Genomic DNA, 18,050 nt, shown 5'->3' with positions numbered 1-18,050 from the left:
ACATAATAGTGAGAGTCCAGTCCATACTGGATCTAACATAATAGTGAGAGTCCAGTCCATAGTTGGGCCAGCAAGAGACCATCCTGAGCGGAGACGGGTCAGCAGCGCAGGCGAGCGGTCCACCCCCAAGTCCCAACTCTGGACAGCCAGCCCTTCATCCACGGCCGCCGGACCTGTGTGTCCCCCCTCCACAAGGGATAGGGGGGCAGAGGAGAAAAGAAAAGAAACGGCAGATCAACTGGTATACAGTTTTAAGATGGGACTTAAATAACTCTACTGAGGTAGCATCTTTAACTGTTACCGGGAGGGCATTCTAGAATACTGGAGCCCGAATATAAAACGCTTTATAGTCTGAATCTGAACCGAGGATGTCGTTGTGGCTTGTGCAGCCTTTTGAGACACTTGTGATTTAGGGCTATTTAAATAAACATTTATTGAGCCCTACCCGGCCAGCGGAGAAATCAGCGGTACTCAATTTTTTAACGAACAGAAAAGTATAACAAAACATTGATTAGGTGGCAGATATATATTTGCAAAGGCATTTCAAGCATGTTTAAAGAAGAGACTAGATCTTGTGAGACGAGGTGGGCCGACCCCGGAAATGAGTAGATCTGTCCTGGCGGTGAAATGTTTTCTCTGCCACTTCCACTCGAGTCAACCAAGTACGAGCGGTACCAATGACTTAAAAAATTGCTTATTACAAGTATTTTAGTTTTGACAGTACCACATACGATGCAAGTTTATCGATTTCTAAATGTGCCAAAAAGTATCCCGTTTTGTAGACCGTTGACAAATTGAGGTGAGTCAATGCCCACTAAGTTTCTGTGTAGTATTTGTCAAATCGTGGTCATGTGGTGACATCATTGATGGTATTTTGAGAGGTAATTGTTGAAGTGGGACATCACTGAAGGCCTAGGTGGGAAACGCACGGCCCGCCACTGTCATTAGTCACTTTATTTCTCGGTTTATTCTAATCATGCGGGCATTGTCATTCTTTCTGTTGTGACTCATGCAGCCTTTTTTTGTCCACAGCTGACAGTTAAGTCATTAGTCAGCTTGTCTGCAGTCTCAGTAGGAGATGCTTAAGCCAACACCGCCACCTAGTGTTGGAAAACATAAGGGGTTTTTGTTGCATATTCCCAGAAGGGACGGCACCTTTTACATTGGAACCCAGTAACAGGGAATCTCTCCACTAAAAAAATGTGCAGAAAGTTCTGATTAATTGAAACTTTTATTATATTATTTTGAAGAAAAAAGTACAAAAGTCTACTGCATTTTTTAATGTGATTTATTTTGTACTCTCTTAAAAACCAGAAAGCTGCAAATAATTATGTCAACACACACCACAAAACACATTTTACCTGTGAATACTTTCCACATGCACTGTATGGACGCACTTGACCATTGTGGGGAACCAGATGGTAACTTTTCCTCTTTGGTCCGGAGTACACGACGTCCACAGTTTTCAAAAACAATTTGAAATGTAGACTCGTTAGACCACAGAACATTTTTACACTTTGCATCAGTCCATCTTAGATGAGCTCTGGCCCAGCGAAACCGGCGGCGTTTCTGGGTGTTGTTGATAAATGGCTTTCACTTTGCATTGTAGAGTTTTAACTTGCACTTACAGATGTAGCGACCAACTGTAGTTACTGACAGTGGTTTTCTGAAGTGTTCCTGAGCCCATGTGGTGATATCCTTTGCACACTGATGTCGCTTTTTGATCCAGTATTGCCTGAGGAAACAAAGGTCACGGGCATTCAATGTTAGTTTTCAGCCTTGCTGCTTAGGTTGAAGTTAAAGTTAAAGTACCAATGATTGTCACACACATACTAGATGTGGCGAAATTATTCTCTGCATTTGACCCATCACCCTTGATCACCCCCTGGGAGGTGAGGGGAGCAGTGGGCAGCAGCGGTGCCGCGGCCGGGAATCATTTATGGTGATTCAACCCCCAATTCCAACCCTTAGGTGCAGTTATTTCTCCACATTCTCTGAACCTTTTGATGATACTACGGGCCGTAGATGGTGAAATCCCTAAATTCCTTGCAATAGCTCGTTGAGAAATGTTGTTGTAAAACTGTTTGACAATTTGCTTACAAAGTGGTGACCCTCGCCCCATTCTTGTTCGTGAATGACCGAGCATTTCATGGAAGCTGCTTTTATACCCAGTCATGGCACCCACCTGTTCCAAATTAGCCTGCACACCTGTGGGAAGTTCCAAATAAGTGTTTGATGAGCATTCCTAGACTTTGTCAGTCTTTTTTGCCACTTGTGCCAGCTTTTTTGAAACATGTTGGAGGCATCAAATTCCAAATGATCTTATATTTGTAACAACGTGTACCAGTTTGAGCGTTTAGTATCTTGTCTTTGCAGTCCATTCAATTGAATATAGTTTGAAAAAGATTTGCAAATCAATATATTTAGTTTTTATTTACCATTTACACAATGTGCCAACTTCACTGGTTTTGGGTTTCGTATTTAAAATGCATGAAATACAATAATATGCCAATTGATTTAGAGTTACATTACCTTTTATTCCTGCTGTTTCACACATTTTTGACAGTTTTACTAAAACATATATTGTGAAAATTATAGTAATTTGCATAAACGGATTAACTGTTCGTACTGATTTTTCTTACCTTGTACCTTTCAAATTTGCCAAAGATCCTCTTCTTTATGGCAACCTTGCAGGGTCACTGCACAGCCCTCTAGTAAGTCACGTACTGCCCCCATGTGGATCATACGGGTAATGCATGCATCTGATCTGATACTTGGACTAAATTACACTGATGATGTAGAGCAGGGGTGTCAAACTCATTTTCATTGAAGGCCGCATCACAGTAATGGCTGCTTTCAGAGGGCCTCTTTTTTTTAAATTAATTTACATTATGCATGCAGGTAATAACCTGTAATTAATCATGATTAATCAAAATGCATATGCATTTTTATGTATAACTTGCTTTAAAATCACAAATAAAAATGACAAGCAGATATTTCACTATTTGTTTTTATCTCATAAAAATAGTTTTGCAATACAGTATATAATATAATTGGCATGATCAGATAATATTAAAGTTTAAAATATGCATTTATTTCTGTCAAAATTAAAAGAACAAATGCATTTAGTTAAAAAAATAAATTAAAAAAAATAAAGTATTTTATTGAAACCCACTTTTACCAGCGCGGGCCACATAGAATGATGTGGCGAGCCAGAAATGGCCCCCGGGCCTGGAGTCTGGAACCTGTGATGTAGAGGACTCAAATACAAATGTATCTGTACATAAGCAGATACAATATATAAACAAATATGATACCAGGATTCACAAAATGAATATATAATGAAGTACAGTACATAATAAAAACTAAAGGTGTCGAAAAAAACTTTCCAAATTAACCGCAATCCTCATTTGTAACTGTAAAAATTAAATTGATTAAAATATATACATATATGTATATACATACACACACATACATACATACATACATATAGATATGTATATATATATATACATACATACACACATAGAAACATGTATAATTACATACATACATATAAATATACACATACATATACATACACACACATATATACAGTGGAACAAAAAAGTATTTAGTCAGCCACCGATTGTGCAAGTTCCCCCACTTAAAATGATGACAGAGGTCTGTAATTTTCATCATAGGTACACTTCAACTGTGAGAGACAGAATGTGAAAAAAAATCCAAAAATTCACATTGTAGGAATTTTAAAGAATTTTTTTGTAAATTATGGTGGAAAATAAGTATTTGGTCAAGCATTCAAAGCTCTCACTGATGGAAGGAGGTTTTGGCTCAAAATCTCACGAAACATGGCCCCATTCATTCTTTCCTTAACACAGATCCATCGTCCTGTCCCCTTAGCAGAAAAACAGCCCCAAAGCATGATGTTTCCACCCCCATGCTTCGCAGTAGGTGTGGTGTTCTTGGGATGCAACTCAGTATTCTTCTTCCTCCAAACACGACGAGTTGAGTTTATACCAAAATGGATACATGGATGATACAGCAGAGGATTGGGAGAATGTTGTGAAGTCAGATGAAACCAAAGTAGAACTTTTTGGTATAAACTCAACTCGTCGTGTTTGGAGGAAGAAGAATACTGATTTGCATCCCAAGAACACCACACCTACTGTGAAGCATGGGGGTGGAAACATCATGCTTTGGGGCTGTTTTTCCGCTAAGGGGACAGGACGATTGATCCGTGTTAAGGAAAGAATGAATGGGGGCATGTATCGTGAGATCTTGAGCCAAAATCTCCTTCCATCAGTGAGAGCTTGGAATGGTTGACCAAATACTTATTTTCCACCATAATTTACAAATAAATTATGTAAAATTCTTCCAATGTAAATTCCTGGATTTTTTTTTCACATTCTGTCTCTCACAGTTGAAGTGTACCTATGATGAAAATTACAGACCTCTGTCATCATTTTAAGTGGGAGAACTTGCACAATCGGTGGCTGACTAAATACTTTTTTGCCCCACTGTGTATATATACATATATATATATATATATATATATATATATATATATATATATTGAATGGTATACCAGTATTAGTATAGTACCGTGATACTAATGAATCATATTCGGTACTATACTGCCTCTAAAAAGTACTGGTCATTGGTGGATCTACACTTAACATCCACTGTAATGATACCAAGTGCAGGAGTGTATCTAGTCGACACTACTATGACTACATCGACATTTTTTGCATCACAAAATCTTATTTTTAAGTTTGTATTATGTTTAAAACTCAGGAAATATGTCCCTGGACACATGAGGACTTGATCCTGTAGCTACTTGGTATCGGATCGATACCTAAATATGTGGTATCATCCAAAACTAATGTAAAGTATCAAACAACAGAAGAATAAGTGATTATTACATTTTAACTGAAGTGTACATAGAACATGTTAAAAGGGAAAGTAAGCAGATGTTAACAGTAAAGGAACAAGTAGATAGATAATACATTTTCTACCACTTGTCCTTAATAATGTTGACAAAATAATAGAATGATAAATGACACAATATGTTACTGCATATGTCAGCAGCTAAATTAAGAGCCCGTGTTTGTTTACTTACTACCAAAAGACAAGTTGTCTACTATGTTCACTATCAAGATTTTTTGTTAAAATAAAGCCAATAATGCAATTTATTGCGGTCCCCTGTATTTATAAAAAGTATCATCATTGTGGGGTTTTTTGCTATTATTTCAGGAGACGAGGATATGCGTGACGGAGAAGGACGCTCAGGGCAAAGCTCAGAACGTTTGCGTCAGTAACCAATATGGAGGTGAAGAGGTCACGCACACACTGACCACAGGCGATGGAGAGGAAACACACAGGTGGATGGAGGCCTTCTGGCAACACTTCTATGACATGAGTAAGTCTCCAACACCTTCATCCCTTTTCCTGTCCAAAAACTTTTGTCTTCGTCGTCGTCAACGACCGATACTCAAATAGCACGATATTTGATCAAAGTTGACTAAAACAATGACGAAACTCATTAACAAGCGAGACAAAAATGTAATTCAGTCATGGACAAACAGGGCAAAAGTATTTGGCCACCTGCCTTGACTCGTGTGCCATCCCATTCCTACTCCATAGGGTTCAGTATGATGTGGGTCCACCTTTTGCAGCTATTACAGCTTCAACTCTTCTGGGAAGGCTGTCCACAAGGTTGCAGAGTGTGTTCATAGGAATTTTTCACCATTCTTCCAAAAGCGCATTTGTGAGGTCACACAGAAAAGTCTCCAATAGGTGTTCTATCGGGTTCAGGTCAGGACTCTGTGCAGGCCAGTCAAGTCCATCCACACCAGACTCTGTCATCCATGTTTCTATTGTTGGAAGAGGAAAGGGCCTGCTCCAAACTGTTCCCATAAGGTTGGTAGCATGGAATTGTCCAAATTGTTTTGGTATCCTGGAGCATTCAAAGTTCTTTTCACTGGAACTAAGGGGCCAAACCCAACTCCTGAAAAACAACCCCACACCATAATTTCCCCTCCACCAAATTTCACACTCGACACAATGCAGTACAAAATGTACCGTTCTGGCAAGCTCCAAACCCAGACTGGTCCATCAGATTGCCAGATCGAAAAACGTGATTCATGAATTAATGACACAATATATTACTGCATATTTCAGCAAACTATTTAGGAGCCTGTGCTTGTTTACTTATTACTAAAAGACAGGTGAAGTGAATTATATTTATATAGCGCTTTTCTCTAGTGACTCAAAGCGCTTTACATAGTGAAACCCAATATCTAAGTTACATTTAAACCAGTGTGGGTGGCACTGGGAGCAGATGGGTAAAGTGTCTTGCCCAAGGACACAACGGCAGTGACTAGGATGGCGGAAGCGGGAATCGAACCTGCAACCCTCAGGTTGCTGCCACGGCCGCCCTACCAACCGTGCTATGCCGCCCCAGTGTGTCTGGACACTAGTCTTGTATGTTCACTATTTTATTTAAGGACAAACTTGCAATAAGAAACATATGTTCAACATTTTTTGTTCGAATAAAGCCAATAATGCCATTTTAGTGGTCCCCTTTATTTAGAAAAGTACCGAAATACATTTTGGTACCGGTACCAAAATATTGGTATCAAGACAACACTAGAAGGGAGTGATCTTTTTTAAAGAGTAAAATTTGAGAAAATAAAATCGGGTGTATGGTGCATGACATAGTTGACCCAGTTTTCCCAGTATGAAGTGTATTTCTCCAATTTATTTTTTATAATTATTATTATTATTATTTTTGTTTTGTTTTTTTTCCCGTTTTTGGGGGGGGGGGTTGTGTTTAAAGGGGTGGCATCGTTGGGATATAAGCTAAATAATATTATTTTGATATTTAGGGCAGACAATAGATGTATGATGTATGCAAATATGACGTAATGGATAGGAATGTCTGATGCTGGATGTCAATAAAAAACTAAATTACAACAAAAAAAAATTTTTTTTATGTTTTAGATTGCAAATTTATAGATACCGTATTTCCTTGAATTGCCGCCGGGTCAAACTCGTTTCGCAAAATATTATTTTTATTAGCACATGTCTAGAATTTCCACCGCGTCAAACTCGTCACGTCACGACACTTCACCTGTCATCATTTTCAAAATGGAGGAGGCTGATTTCAATAATTTGAAATCGCATAAAAGGAAGAAGATTAAGAGCTATTCAATAGGATTTAAGGTCCAAGTTATTGAATATGCTAAAAACAACAGTAAGCAGCTATGTTTTATTAATATACCGTAGCTGCATGTGTCAAATATGAGTCATTAAATGACTCCCGCCTCCTGGTGGTAGAGGGCGCTAGTGATCCTTCTTGCGACTACTAGGCTGCAGAAGAAGTGACAACAAGCAGCAAGAGTGAGCAGCGTTCGTTTATTTTTTTCCTCTCGGTTTGCACTTTTAACATGGAGGATTACATATCTAAAATAAAACAGTTTTCTAAACTGGACTTTCAATCGAAGCAGGAGGTAATAAAGAGAGGTCTCCATCGAGACAGAGAGACTTTTAAAACTGAAGAAAGATAAGGAAGACTTCTGTAAACAAGTTATCGATGCTTTTGATCAGAAGGAGCTGCGCATGGACTTCATTTATAAGTAAAGGTAAGACCATAATGAAGTTTTTTTTATTAAATGTGCTTTTCATGATGGTATCCTTACATCACACTCAAATTTATAAGCGCAGGCCTAAATTTACCGCAAGAGGTTTTAAAATAATTAGCGCATGCTTGCCTTTACCGCAGGCTTTGGATAAACGCCGGAGTGAGAAGAGGTTTTAAATTAATTAGCGCCCCGGCAGCAATTCAAGGAAATACGCTAAATTAAAAAATACCAAAAAAATCACATGTAGCTCACGTATGAGCTTCATGGCGTGTGATTTATTTTTTATTTTAATTTTAATACATTTGCAAAATAAAATAAAAATCACATTGTCATTGTGGGGTATTGTGTGTAGAATTTTGACGACAACAATGAATTTATTATGTTTTCGAATAAAACTGTAACTAAACAAAATGTAGAGAAAGGGAAGCGCTTTGAATACTTTCCAGGCGCGCTGTGTGGACGCACTTGACTTTTGTGGCGGGAGACAATAAGACATGTTACCTGTGACTCCATTTTCTTCAGTAAAAACAGAACCGACTTGAAGCGCCGTCTGCAGCCTAATTATCTTCGCAACCGTTAGTAGGCCGAAGCTAATATTTTGAAATGAATCATAATGTACTTTTCACCTTAATAACCAGTCCTATAACGAACTAACGAACTAAAAAAATGCAATTTTAGTAGAAATTTTGTGTGACTGCGGAAGGTCCAAAGCCGAGTTGAAATGCTAACAGTTAGCACACTGGCCGGGATAGCAAACAAAACATACGAGCAAAATGCGGCAGCATGCTAACAGAACTATGCTAACAAAAGCATGCTTACAGTTAGCATGAGTGAAATGCCAAAACATATGACACTATACCTGCAAAATTACATTTAAAAAAGTTAGCTTGCTAATGCTAACATGCTAAAATTCTAACTGTAACATGGGCCAAGTACCAAAATATATCAATCTGAGGTATGCACCTTAACATTTTCTTTAAAATGTTAGCATCTTGACGATAGCATGCAGCAAGTACCAAAATATGTCTAAGGTGTATACCAAAAAAAATGTCAAACTGGGTTAAATATTTTGGAACTTGACGAATGATATCTAAGTTGTATAACTGTAAAATTTGCAAATAAGCTAGCATGCTAATTTTAGAATGCTTGCAATTGTCCAGCGGGCTGTTAAAAAATTAGCTTTGTCCGTCTTGAAGATTAATTTATGTTCCAACACGTTAAGAGCATTTGTGAACTGTACAGACAAAGGCAATGAAAGATTATCATCACACTTCAACATCTCTAACATGAAAATGCTGCCTCTTTGCTAGGCCGGCGTCGCAAAAATATGTTCTTAACTCCCTTACCCTGGATGAATTAATGTTAAATACGTGCGTAAATATGTACATTTTAAACTAGGAAGTGAGGACAGGGGTTCTGTATGTTGCACTACATTACCCAGAAGGCCGAGTGATGTAGGTCTGAGCAATCTGGGAGGATGACAATTGTGCCGTTTTAAGCCATAAATAGTTGATTTATTGTTATGCGTTGTTCCTGCACAAGAAACCAACTTAAGTTTTGTTTCGGCCACATGTACCACTCGTGGTACGCAGGCTCTGTCAAAAGAATCGCTTAATTAAATATTCAAACACAGTGTTGCTGTTCAAACTGTGTGTAATGTTAAAGTGGATAAACATATTAAATATACTTGGTAAATACAACTTCTTGCTTTTTTTAATGAATACTTAGCCCTACTACGCTACCATGTTTTTAATGTTGGTCATTATGGTGGTACTTGGAGTGTTTTTTTCTGAGGTGGTACTTGGTAAAAAAGTTTTGAGAACCACTGGATTAGAGAGTTGACGAGCGTGTTTGAGCGCTGCTCAGAGACAAATTGGCCAATTGTGTAGTTTCTCCTGTTATTTTCTTATTTTATTGTTATATCTTTATTCTCATTGTTGCCTTTTATTTTTATTCTTATTGTTATATTTTTCTATTTTGTTTCCATTTATTCCCCCCATTATTTCCTTTGTACTATTTTAAATTTGATCTCAAATCTGTACACTGCTGCTGCAATTTTAATTTTCTTGAGGGAACTCTCCTGAAGGAATCAATAAAGTACTATCTATCTATTTATGGCAGGAATCAGCGACCTTTACCACTCAAAGAGCCATTTTGACCCGTTTCACAAAATAAAAAAACAATGGGAGCCGCAAAACTTTTGAAATTTAAAAGGAAATAACACTGCATATAGATAGTTTTTTTTTTTTGCTTTGTGCTATGTGTAAACCAGGGGTCTCAGAGACGCGTCCACACTGTAAACCCACACCAAAAAAAGAATGACAAACACATTTCGGGAGAACATCCGCACTGTAAGACAACATAAACACAAGAGTACAAATACCCAGAATCCCATGCATCCCTGACTATTCCTGGCTACGTTATATAAACCCGTTAGCACCAACCCCCCCACCCCCTCCGTGCGTCGGTTGAGGTGGGCGGGGTTTGGTGCTAGCGGGTGTGTATAACATAGCCAGGAATAGTCAGGGATACATGGGATTCTGGGTATTTGCACTGTTGTGTTTATGTTGTTTTACAGTGCGGATGTTGTCCCGAAACGTGTTTGTCATTCTTGTTTGGTGTGGGTTCACAGTGTGGCGCATATTAATAAGAGTGTTAAAGTTGTTTATGTTACAACCCTCAGTGTGACCTGTATGACTGTTGAACAAGTATGCCTTGCAGGTACATGCATGAGATGACAAAAGCTGCGTATAGCATGTGACCGCCCGACAAGCATTGTGTAAAATTGGGCGAGACGACATGTTAAAGAGGAAGTAAAAGTATATCCATCACGGCACGCACTCAATATTGTGAAGACCAGAGTGATTCCCGGGAGAGGCACCAAACTCCGGAAACCTCACGAAAAAATCGGGGGGGTTGTGGATTATGCAGCTGAGCCACATCAGAGTGACCAAAGAGCCGCCTGCGGCTCCGGAGCCACGTGTTGCCGACCCCTGATCTATGGCGACTTCCTGGGGGGGACTGGCATGTCTTCCAGAGTCAACCCACAGGGGGCGCCACTCTGCTCCAGAAGGTGTCTCCTAAAAGATTGTCTCCACTTTGACCCTGCAGGCCAGTGGAAGCAGTGCTGTGACGACTTGATGAAAATTGACCAGCCGTCGCCGCGGAAACCGGCCCCTGTCACACCCAAGCAGGGCTCCCTTTACCATGAAATGGGTAAAATCTTTACCTTTTTTTTTTTTTTTTTTCCAACTCGCTTATGCATCCATTTTCTGCTGCTCTTTGCCTCTCTCGGGGTCAGGAGGGAAACGAGATGAAATATATTTCTTGTGTGTTGCACGTGAGTGTGCATGATGCTCCATCTATCAGAGTGTGATCTCACAAACTGACTATCTTCTCTTTTCTGCACTGATAGATTTGACGTGACGATTCTCACTCTCTCTTTTCTCTTTCCAATCTTCCTCGTGTGCTCGTCACTCCTCCGTTACGTCTCGTGCACCTTCCATTTGACCCTGCCAACAACACTCCCCTCATCTATCCTTCAACGCTTGAAAAACTTGCACCTCGTGCACCTCTTTTGTGTCTGTGCCCTCCTCCCTTCCTAACGCCGCCGGCAGCCCCTCTTGCCGCTCCCTCCTGTGAGGGTCTCCTGCTGCAGGACAATGCTGTGTCTGCTGAGATTCGTGCTCTCCTCTCCTCCTATTACAACGACAGGTGAAGTAACAGGAGCCCAGAGCAGCCTGAATGTAGCCATTAGGTCCCTATGCTCAGCAACAACAAACACATCAATTGACGGGAAAATAAAGAGCTACCTTAATTTTCAAATATACAGTATACTATATATTTTTGGATTGCATTATTTTTCGTATTAATTATTTTTGGAATTAATTAATACATTTTCTTAGTTTATCCTTATTTTTTAATATTATTTTTTATTTTATTTTATTCATATTTAATTATATTAAAAACACACATATATATTCATATATATGTAATTTATAATTCATTATCTATATTTCTTATTTTTTTATTAATTGTTTTGATTTTTTGTATTCATATCTGATTACATTAAAACATATAAATGGAATTATATATATATATATACTTATTTTTCTTGATTTTTAAATTTTGTATTAACTTTTATTTTTTTATTTTATTCATATTCAATTATATTACATATACATATTTGTTTTTATTTATTATTACTTTTCCTAATGTATTCTTGATTGTAAATTATTTGTATTTTATTTATTGTATTCATATTTAATTATATTTGAAATATATATAAATATATTTATACACATGTCATTTAGAATGTATTTTCTTGATTCTTATTTTTATTATTATTATCAATAAATTATTATTTATTCATATTTATTATATTAAAACATATATATATATGTTTATTTATATATAACAAACTTACACATATAATGTATAATTTATTTTCTTGATTTATTCAAAAAAATTATTTTATTCACATTTAATTACGTACAATATGTTTGTTTTTATTTCTTATTTTCCTTAATGTATTCTTATTTCCATTTGTTTTCTTGATTGTATTCATATTATATGTATATGTGTGTATATATATATATATATATATATAATTTATAACTTATTTTCTTGATTTATTCTTATTTTTGTATTATTTTTTTTCATAATGTTTCTATTTTATTAATAATTAATTATATTAAAACATATATACAACATAAATAGATACATAATGTATAATATCTTTTCTTGGTTTATTTAAAATATTTAATTAATTATTTTAATTTTTTTATTTTATTCATTTCTAATTATATATATATATATATTGTATTATAAATGTTCTTAATTTATTATGATTTTAGATTTATTCATATTTAATTATATTAAAAAATTATGTATAATGTATAATTAATTTTTTTGATTAATTAGTTTAAATTAATTTTAGTTTTCATTGTTGTATTTATTTTATTCATATTTCAGCATATCTATTTTAAGAGTTCAATGTGATTTTAGAATTTCCACACAAACAATATATTTAAAATATGTATTTTTTAATTTTTTTGTACAAATTTGCCATCTGTCCAGGATGTGAATTATTATAGTCTGCAGTAGTGAGTTGTGTTCCTGTGTTGTGTCGTGCAGTTATTGAGTCTTCGGATGAGTTGGGCAGCAGCGTGTCGGACATGTTTGCTCGGAGGATGCAGGAGTTGGAGCTGCGCAGCCAGTGGGGCGCGTCCCCCACCTGGATGTCCCTGTTTGAGGAGAACCACGGCAGGAGCACCGCCCACCCTCGCCCGTGCACCCCCCGGTTGGCCGGCCACAGCCCGCTGGACCCTCGCCGCCTCTCCCGCAGCCCCGCCAGCCCCCAGCGAGGTCTCCTGTCCTCAGACGCCAGCCTGACGTCGGACAGCGACAGCCACTGCAGCACCAGTCCCTGCTCCCGCCATCACGGCTGGAGCGAGCTCGCGCCCAGCTTCTCCCTCCTGGCGTCCTCCTCGCCTTCCCGCCTGAGGCCTCGCACGCTGTCCTTAGACGCCAAACTGAGTACGCTGCGGGGGAGGGGCTACGCAGGGGGCGGGGCCTTCCACTGCCCATGCCAGCCCTCCGCCGCCGCCACCACCGCCGCTTCCTCGCGGTCGCCGCTGTCCCAGCGCAGCACGCAGACCACGCTGTCCTGCTCCAGCTCCACGTCCAGCAGCAGCTCCAGCAACAGCGAGGGAGGACACAGTCCCGAGTCCTCGGAGTGCGCCGCCTTCTCTCGGCCCTCGCCGGCCCGCCGCAGCCTTAGGAACCTCAGGGCCAGACTGGACCCTCGCAACTGGCTCCAAAGTCAGGTGTGACCTCCCGGGTGGGCTCGTCCATCATCATGTGACTCCTGGGGTGTTTATAGGACAAGACCAGACTGGTGACAATCACTATGATTATGATTACGATTATGAGCACGATTAAAATAATGATCATGATTGTGATCATGATCATGACCTTGATTGTTTTTTATAACCATGATGATGATCATGATTTTATAATTGTGATTATTATGGTTGTGATTACGATTATGATCATGACTATGATCATGATTATGTCATGATTGTGATCACGATTATGGTCATGATCATGATTATGATCGTGATTTTACAATCGTGATTATGATTGTGATCATGAGTATGGTCGTGATTATTATTATGATTATGAATGATAACTTTTATAATCATTATAATCGTGATTTTACAATCATTATTGTGATCATGATTATGACTTTGATCATTTTAATAATCATGATTATGATCATGATTTTACAATTGTGATTATGATTATGGTTGTGATGATTGTGAATATGATCATGATTATATCATGAATATGATCATGACCACGATTATGGTCATGATCATTATTTTGATTGAGATCATGATTATTATTGTGATCATGATTATGACCATGATCTTTTTGATAATCATGATTATGATCGGGATTTTACAATCATGATGATTATGATCATGATTATGATTATGATCACGATTATGTTCATGATTATATCATTAATATGATCATGATCACGGTGATAGTATTGATCATTATTATTATTGTTATCATGATAATGACTATGATCGTTTTTACAATCATGATTGTGATTTTATCGTCGTGATTATGATGCTTATGGTTGTAATTATGATTATGATCACGATTATGTTCATGATTATATCATGAATATGATCACGGTTATGGTCATGATCATTATTATGATTATTATTGTGATCATGACTATGATCGTTTTTACAATCATGATTGTGATTTTATCGTCGTGATTATGATGCTTATGGTTGTAATTATGATTATGATCACGATTATGTTCATGATTATATCATGAATATGATCATGATCACGGTTATGGTCATGATCATTATTATGATTATTATTGTGATCATGATTATGATCGTTTTTATAATCGTGATTATGATCGTGATTTTACGATAGTGATTATGATTTTGATCACAATTATGATCATGATTATATCATGAATATGATCATGATTATGATAATGATCACGATTAAGGTCATTATTATGATTGTGATCATGATTATGATTTTACATATGATATAATTGTGATTTTACAATTGTGATAATGATGACTATGATCATGATTATGATCATGATTATGATCATGATTATCTTCATGATTGCATCATGAAGATGATCATGATCACGATTATGGTCATGATCATTATTATGATTGTGATTATGACTAAGCTCGTTTTTATAATCATGATTATGATCGTGATTTTATCACTGTGATTATGATGATTATGGTTGTGATCAGGATTGTGATTACGATTATGATCGTGATTATGATGTCACGACTGGGAGGTACTCGCTCACTTTGACAATTTGCTGCTTGCTGTTACTCTTCTACCTTCACTTCTTTCAACTGGAAACTCTTTTTTTAATTTGATGTATGTTTGGCCCTCCTCATCATCCACCTGCAGCATTTCTGGGACTACATGGTGTACTTCCTGAAAAAGATGCCTGTATGTTTGCCACCATCGCACGTCAGCATGTGTCAGAATGTGTGTCAAAGGTGTTCATCTCTTGCCAAGACTGTGATCTCCAACTATTTAATTATAATAATAATAATAATAATAATAATAAGTATGATCTTCTTATTTTCCCCACACACATTTTGTTGGTGCTTTTACTGACCTGAGATTATGTCATTATAAGGAAAGGGGAAAAAGCAGTATTAGGGCCATGAAGAGAAGAAATTAATAATATATACACTGTATACAGTAGTTGGCTTTTAGGGATGTGCAAACAAATCCATTCACATCCTAATTGCAATCAATTCTTATTTATACCAAGTTAGCAATTGTGTGTGTGTGTGTGTATGTGTGCGTGTGTGCGTGCGTGCGTGCGTGTGTGATTTTATATATATATATATATATATATATACATGTATATATGTATATATAATTACACATATATATGTAAATATACATTATATATATGTATATGTGCAGATATATTTGTAATTATAGATATGTGTAATTATCTATATACATATAATGTATAATTATATATATATGTGTAATTATATATATATACATATATATGTATATACATCTATATGTGTATATATATACATACATATGCATATATGCTTATATATACATATATGTATGTATGTGTTTATATACATATATGTATTAAGGTGTGTATGTACTGTATTTGTGTGTGTATATATATACATATATGTGTGTGTATATGCATGTATATATGTATGTATGTATATAAATATGTATATTTGTGTGCATGTACATAGGTTTATGTGTATTATATAATGTATATTTGTGTGTGTATATATGTATATATATATATGTTTGTATATGATGTGTAAATATATTTGTGTGTGTGTTTATATTTATATATATATATGTATATATATATGCACACAGACATACAAATATATTTATTTGTATGTATGTATATATATATATATATATGTACATATATATATATACATACAAATAAATATATATATATATGCATATATATGTATATATATATGTAAAAATGTATATATATGTGTGTGTGTATAAAAAATTATATATATATATATAAAAATAGCTCTCGCCGCACTAATGTTAGCAGTAACAAGCTTTTGCAACCTGTCACCAGTTTTGTTTTTATTTGTCAAGCCTTTAAACTGATAATATATTGCGAGAACCGTTTTGAATCGAGATTTCAATTGAGTCAATTCCAGGAATCGGAATTGTGAGTTCTTGTAAGGTTCACATACCCAACATACAACAATTTCTATTAGCACATACACCGTAACTAAACAAGAATTGGAATAGTATGGAGTAAAGTCAGGGTATTATAAAGTTTTACATCTTAAACATTTCTTTGGATTAATATTAACCTGTTATAATAAAGTCAAAAACATATACTTCATTTTTTTTCTGTCGATATTCAAATTCTTGCTCATAAAATGTATCATTGCTAATTTATTGTGATAAAATGTGATAATTTTGTAGACTTTTTTTGTGGCCCTAATACTTCTTTGTAGTATAGAAAGTTGAACACACCCCTCATAAAATCCTAAATATACGTAATAATTACATTGCACAGTGTACTGTATAACCTCTGAAATTGAACCAAATATAAACAACTTTGTTTGGACAAAATCAGACACAAAATAATACATATGGAATAATTTGGTTGTAAGGAAAGAACAACCTAAAGTAGAATACTATATTATACTATCAGTGGTCCCTTTGTTTATTACTTTTTTTTTTTCATTATAAAAAAATGGGTATTTTAACAAGGTTGTGTTCACTTTGCATCAGTTTTTTTTAAGGTCAATTGATAAAAAGCCATACTTAATTCTTCCAGTGTCCAGTAAAATGTGAAAAATATATCCGTTAATCAATGATAAGACAAATCTTTTTTATCTCCTTTTTGGTGCAACTTTCTATAAGATTCAGTTGTTGCCTGTGGAAAGTAAAACATTTTCCATCCTGGATGTTCATTGTTCCTGTTACTGTACTTTGTTTTCATTTCTTTCTTTGTCGACATGATTCTGTGCATAGATATCGACTGATACTGTGTAGCTGTCCTGCGCTATGACGTCATCGACATCGTCGTAACGCTGAACTGACGGGCTTTGTGTTCTGCATGTAAACCTTCCAAAAAGACTTTAGCATTGTGGGAATCTCAAATTATTAATAATAATAATAATAATAAAAGATTTATTGCTTTAAGAAGGTGAGCCGCGAATTTGTTTGTTCTAAATAGCAGTTGCTTTATACTATGGGTATTTTGAGTTATAGGCCTCCTAACCGGTAGATGGTGTAGTCCATCCATCCATCAATCGTCTTCCGCTTATCCGAGTTCGGGTCGCGGGGGCAGCAGCCTAAGCAGAGAAGCCCTTCCCTCTCCCCAGCCACTTCGTCCAGATCTTCCCGGGGGATCCCGAGGCGTTCCCAGGCCAGCCGGGAGACATAGTCTTCCCAACGTGTCCTGGGTCTTCCCCTTGGCCTCCTGCTGGTCGGACATGCCCCAAACACCTCCCTATGGAGGCGTTTGGGTGGCATCCTGACCAGATGCCCGAACCACCTCATCTGGCTCCTCTTGATGTAGAGGAGCAGCGGCTTTACTTTGAGTTCCTCCCGGATGGCAGAGCTTCTCACCCTATCTCTAAGGGAGAGACCCGCCACACGGCGGAGGAAACTCATTTCGGCCGCTTGTACCCGTGATCTTATCCTTTCGGTCATGACCCAAAGCTCATGACCATAGGTGAGGATGGGAACGTAGATCGACCGGTAAATTGAGCGCTTTGCCTTCCTTTTTTTTATTGTAAAGAATAATAAATACATTTTAATTTAATTTTTCATTTTAGCTTCTGTTTTTTTGATGAA

The 18,050-nt window shown here is 36.8% G+C and overlaps 1 protein-coding gene across 5 annotated transcripts in view; it reads left to right on the top strand.

The window, feature by feature from the left end:
- rtkna (rhotekin a) overlaps positions 1–17,396 on the top strand; it is a 220,869-nt gene extending 203,473 nt beyond the window's left edge. For 4 of the 5 annotated variants that reach the window (XM_061897575.1, XM_061897585.1, XM_061897592.1 and 1 more), the window contains exons 9-11: positions 5,254–5,419; positions 10,755–10,859; positions 12,780–17,396. In XM_061897575.1, coding sequence (XP_061753559.1) covers positions 5,254–5,419; positions 10,755–10,859; positions 12,780–13,477 — 969 coding nt within the window. In that variant the 3' untranslated portion in view covers positions 13,478–17,396. Of the gene's footprint in view, positions 1–5,253; positions 5,420–10,754; positions 10,860–11,260; positions 11,358–12,779 lie in introns of all 5 variants that reach the window. The other variant, XM_061897613.1, reaches the window with a different exon arrangement.
- The last annotated feature ends 654 nt before the right edge of the window (positions 17,397–18,050 follow it).

The sequence above is a fragment of the Nerophis ophidion genome, linkage group LG01 (assembly GCF_033978795.1).
Source record: "Nerophis ophidion isolate RoL-2023_Sa linkage group LG01, RoL_Noph_v1.0, whole genome shotgun sequence".
In the NCBI taxonomy this organism is placed as follows: domain Eukaryota; kingdom Metazoa; phylum Chordata; class Actinopteri; order Syngnathiformes; family Syngnathidae; genus Nerophis; species Nerophis ophidion.
The sequence above is the reverse complement of the archived record's forward strand: the minus strand, read 5'-3'. Positions and strand labels throughout refer to the sequence as shown.